Genomic DNA, 5,791 nt, shown 5'->3' with positions numbered 1-5,791 from the left:
TTTTGAATAGAGCAGGTGCTTACAGATGTATATTGATTTTTATACCCTTGCAGAGGGTATTATAATTTCAGTCAAAACTTTGCAACGCAGTGAAGGAGACATTTCCGACCCTATAAAGTATATATATTCTTGATCAGCATCACCAGAAGAGTCGATCTAGCCATGTCCGTCTGTCCGTCCGTCTGTCCGTCTGTCCGTCCGTTTCTACGCAAACTAGTCCCTCAGTTTTAAAGCTATCTGCTTGAAACTTTCCCAAAAGTTGTCTTTCTATTGCAGGTAGTATATAAGTCGGAACGAGCCGGATCGGGCGACTATATCATATAGCTGCCATATAACTGAATGATCGGAAAAGCCATAACTTTGGTGTTTTTATACCCGTTACTCGTAGAGTAAAAGGGTATATTGTATTCGTGCAAAAGTATGTAACTGCTAGAAGGAAGCGTTTCCGACCCTATAAAGTATATATATTCTTGTTCAGGATCACTAGCCGAGTCGATCTAGCCATGTCCGTCTGTCCGTCTGTCTGTCCGTCTGTCCGTCTGTCCGTCTGTCCGTCTGTCTGTCCGTCTGTCTGTCCGTATGAACGCTGAGATCTCGGAAACTATAAAAGCTAGAAGATTGGCATTTTGCATGCAGATTCTAGGAGTTCCTACGCAGCGCAAGTTTGTTTCAAAATGGTGCCACGCCCCCTTTAACGCCCACAATCGCTTATATACGATTTTAAAAATTTAAATATTTCGGAAAAGTAAAAATGCAGTTTTATTGTGTTTATCAATACCTATCGAAATGTAGCAGAAATTTTTCAAATCGGACCATTCGTTAAAAAGTTATGCGTGATCAAAGTTTCTATCTCCATCTCCCTCGCACTCCCTTTACCTGAGTAACGGGTATCTGATAGTCGGGGCACCCGATTATAGCGTTCTCTCTTGTTAAAGTTAGGAAGTTGAGATTTTCTATGGGTTTTATTTTTGGCTAATCAATCCGACCTACCGAATTTCATAAGGATCGGACGACTATATCCTATAGCCGCCATATAACTGATTGATCGGAAATGCCATAACTTTGGTGTTTGTAAAGTTAGGAAGTTGGGATTTTCTATGGGTTTTATTTTTGGCCAATAAATCCGACCCACCAAATTTCATAAGGATCGGCCGACTATATCTTATAGCTGCCATATAACTGAACGATTGGAAATGTCATAACTTTGGTGTTTTTAAAGTTAGGAAGTTGGGACTTTTTATGAGTATTAAGAATACATCATATGGATAATTTTGGAGAATATAATTTACAGAATATTCTGCAAGGGTATATCAACTTCGGCTCCGTCCGAAGTTAGCTTTCCTTTCTTGTTAAAATTGTATTTTAAAGTTACCTCTGTTAATATGTTAATTTTTGGTAATATATAATAAAAAGTGTAATATTTTGGACAAAGAGACAATATGATTTTATTTTTATTTTATGGAATGGATGTGTTATAAATTTTTTATATTACGTATGTATTCTTTTTATTGAGATATGTATAACTAAACAGTTAGATTATTATTTTTATTATTATATAATTTATTTAGACAACTTTAAATATGAAAAAATATAGGTATTTAGTATTTTTTCATATTTAAAGAAGATAATCTGGTAGCTGAAATTCCGCTCATTCGAATTGCAATGATCTGCTTTACACTTAAAAATAAATGATTTACTTTGCATTAACATGAAAATGACCGTCACCGCCTTTTCAGGCCCCTTTTACCCGCACTCCCCTCTCCTTTCACCACTCTTTCACCCCACTTTTACCCACCTTTCACCCCACTTTCACCACAGTCGATCTTGCGCCGTGATAGAGTGCCGCGACACTGAGTAATCTATTTTGTGTGCGAGACTCGCACGCGCAGTCAGCCAGTCACACCCGCCCCACCACCCACCGCCCACTGAACCACCCACCACCCCCTCAAAACACCCATCCTAAAAAAGTGTGTGTCTCTAACACACTAATAATGGCATATAAAGTCGCTCGCACACGTCGCTTTGGATGCTGGATGCGGCGTTCGTTTTCCTCACATTTCGCCTTTTTTCGGTGGGAGGGTGTTTCCGTGTTTTCCTTTTTTCATTTATATTTTTTTTTTTTGGCCGAATGGCTCTCTTTTGTTTTTGGCGTTTTTACAACATGGCCAGCATAACAATGTCGCAGCAAACGAAAAATTGCAAGTGGACACATGAATTATGTGCAGCACTCGAGTTAAACAACCGCCGGGCGTGGCCCCTGAAGCCCCGATACCTATAGCTCCCCACAGCTTCACAGCCCCGCGCTGCACTGGGAGAAAAATTGTTTTTTTTCTGTGAAATTTAATACCAGAAAAACTAACCAGAGAAATTTTATTCATCAATATAACAAGTTATTCAAGCTAAATTACAAATAAATAATAACAATTAGAAACGAATAAGAAAAATAAACCACTTTCAAACCACTTTTATTATCTCTAAATAATAATAAATAAACTTCCCCAGTTTACTTAGTTACGTCATGTTTTTAAATCATTAGATATTTATTTAAGCAGAACAAAATTTTTGGAAATTTATTAACAAACAAAATAAACTGATGTTTTGAAAAATGTTTGGGACTTTTAAACAGAAGATTCTCTAAAAAAATGTAATCTGGTGCTATCGCACTTTTTTTTGAATCTATGGATGATTATTAGCCACAGGTGATTTAAGTCAAGACAAGGAATAAAATTTTTTTTATTTTTTTCAGTGTGGCCACTAAATGCACGAGTACTCAGGGCTTCCTTTCCCACTCCGCGATTCGTGGGGCTGTATTTTTTATACACACATGTGCTCGGTTTTTGTTGGCTGCCCATTGGGGACGCGTTAGTGGTCCGTGGCCGGGTCCCGGATGTGGATGAGGATATATAAGGGGATGGGGATGCGGAGGGGGATGCGGAGGGGGATACGGACGAAGACGAAATGGGAGAAGATGAAATGGGAGCCAAGTGAAGTGAAGTACACTGTTGACTTCGAACGGCTCTGGCTTGTTTTGGAGGTCACCCTGGAGTGGGAACTCTCCACTGGGGAGCTGGCTTTGCGGGTATTAAATTATACATCATTTTGCAACAAATGATGGTCGTTACGTTGCCACATCCACAGAACCCGACGCAGCATCCCGAGCCACGAATCCAGCCAATCCTGTCTCGTTTTGGCCAGGTCCATCTCCGCCAATTGGTATAAGCCAAATCCAAATGAAATCTTTAAATGAGCCCAAGCTGTAATTCAAATAAAGGGCACATATATTTCTTTTAGAAGAAGTATACAAACAGTATACAGAAAATCAATTTCACATTTTTTTTCAATAAATTTAAAAATTTACAATTTTAAAATTTTGTTTACCTATTTGATATTTTTGTAAAAATTCCTTTAAAGATGTAAATCTTGTTATTTACATAACATTCACATAATAATTTTATATAATATAGGGATATATTTTTATAAAACTCAAAGTAAGTTTTTTATAAGACGGATATCTTTAAATTAAGTGATTTTTAAATGATCTAGTTTAAAATTTTATATTATTTGTCAAAACAGTCAGTTGTCATTACAAATTTTTTTTGGTTTCTCATACTGTACATATGAATTTCGGTACTTAGAATAGATTATATACCGTTAAAATTGCTTTATTTGGATTTAAAAAACACACATTCCGTGACCCTCGCCCTCAGTGATAACAATATACATATGTGCGCATTTAAAATATATACTATAAGGCCACGTACTTTCTGATTTCTTATCAGCCATTCGTGATGCTTCGTTGTTACCCAAATAAACACATCATATTCAGTTCGTTTTAAAAGTTGCTTTAGAGTGGTTATACATACTGAAGTATGCTGAGATTGGCTGCATTTTTTCTGTTTTCCGTGGTTGTCCTAGGCAGGCGCGGATCATTGGTAGACTGCCAAGCCCATACTCAGTGTGGCCAATGCGATGTCTCTTGTCCCCATCCGCTACTCAGTGACATTCCTAAGATCAAGGACACATTAAGCAGTGTGTCTGTTTTCCAGGAGAACTTGGCAATCAGGCAAGACGAACTGCATTTCGGATTTCAGACCAAGCTGGACCAACTGGAATGTTGCAAGGAAACCATCACGAAGGAAGACTTAAACGCGTTCCAGGCCAAAATGGATACTCAACTAGAGAAGGTTCGTTCCGAAATGAATGGCCAACTTCGGGGCCAGATGGATAGGATTGAAAAAGAGCAGCAGGCCCTACGAAGGTCCTTGATAGAAGACCAGGCCAAAATGGATACTCAACTAGAGAAGGTTCGTTCCGAAATGAATGGCCAACTTCAGGCGATTCTGAGCAAAATAGAAGGACTTCAAGCAGCCCCCCAGCAAACACATCCTACAAACAATTCGGCAGAAACCCCAATAGTAAAAGAGATCCCTGACAAAACCCCGATGAATCCAACAAGCAGAAACCAGAACATCCCAGCCCAATTCGAGCAGATCGGTTCGAGGTTCTTTTACATAGAACATGAAACTAAAGTAACATGGTTAAAAGCTGAATCCACCTGTCGTGAGAAGGGTGGATACTTGGCGACCATTAAAGACTGGAAAGAGTTTTATGACATTAAAAAGAAGCTCAAAAAAGATCACAATTATTGGCTTGGTATTAACGATGTCCTCAAAGAGGGCAATTACGTCTCCATTGCCTCTGGGAAGGAAGCAATGTATTTGAAATGGGCGAGGAATAATCCCGAAAAGGGAGGAAGAAAGGACTACGTTCTTATACGTAACGGTTATATGTATAATAATTTTGAATACATTACGGGTCATTTCATTTGCCAAGCAGACAGTGAAACTTAGATTAAATCAGTTTAACACTATCTAACCACAAATACATTAGTTTAAAAAATATTTTTACATGTGTCAATGTTTAATGTAAATCTAAAAAAGTGGTATAATTAATTTAAAACAAATATAAGCCGAATAAATCAAAAACGTAATATTATTTTTCCGAATGGTATTTTTTATTCATACGGGGTATTTTATAAACTTTCAAAAGCCAAATGCACTTCAAAGAAAATGGTCTTGAAAATGTTATTAACTTTTGCGGTCTTTAATAAAAAGGCAAACATCAATAGCTTTAAAGCTATTTCCAAAATCAAATTAATGTATACCATTTTTATTAAATTGCAATAAAATTATATTTTATTTTCAGATAAAAAGTTGGTATCTTAAGATGCAAGGCGGTGTTTTATTATTTTTTAAATGGAATAAATAGAATAATCTTATAGTAAAAATCTGAATCCGTGAACGAAGTTTTTATTTTATTTCCACTTGGCTTGGCGCTCTAAATGATTTAAGCTGCATTTTTCAGGAAGGCATATAATCGATCTAATTACATTGGTTGTCATGGGTTAAGTGTGCGGCACACAGACACTCACACACACACACACACACACACACACACACACACAGGCGCAGCACGACTTCCGCTGGGCGATTAAACTGTTCTGCAATCTCCGTCGTCTTCGGGCGCTTTTTATGGCTCCGAATTGAACTGCTTTGAATTGAAATCACTTAAAATGGCACTCTTGCACGCATACACACCATTACCCACACTCACACACACACCATCGCGTATTTTAATTATGACTGAGCGAATTAATAACAATTTATTGCGAGTAAGGCAACTTTGATTAATTCAGCTTGGTATTTCCCGCATTTTAAATATTTTTATTTTGTTGAATCCACTTATTCAGGCATTTTTATAAATTTAATTAGGTCGCGTAGGAGTTCTACGA

The 5,791-nt window shown here is 37.4% G+C and overlaps 1 protein-coding gene across 1 annotated transcript; it reads left to right on the top strand.

Annotated features, from left to right (window-relative positions):
- Positions 1-3,845: 3,845 nt before the first annotated feature.
- On the top strand, positions 3,846-5,046 carry LOC123037992. The gene has a single exon (XM_044461224.1). It carries the CDS (start codon positions 3,870-3,872, stop codon positions 4,848-4,850), a length of 981 nt encoding a protein of 326 aa, XP_044317159.1. The 5' UTR covers positions 3,846-3,869; the 3' UTR covers positions 4,851-5,046.
- The last annotated feature ends 745 nt before the right edge of the window (positions 5,047-5,791 follow it).

The sequence above is a fragment of the Drosophila rhopaloa genome, unplaced genomic scaffold (genome assembly GCF_018152115.1).
Source record: "Drosophila rhopaloa isolate 14029-0021.01 unplaced genomic scaffold, ASM1815211v1 contig_3, whole genome shotgun sequence".
NCBI classification, from domain to species: Eukaryota; Metazoa; Arthropoda; class Insecta; order Diptera; family Drosophilidae; genus Drosophila; species Drosophila rhopaloa.
The sequence above is the reverse complement of the archived record's forward strand: the minus strand, read 5'-3'. Positions and strand labels throughout refer to the sequence as shown.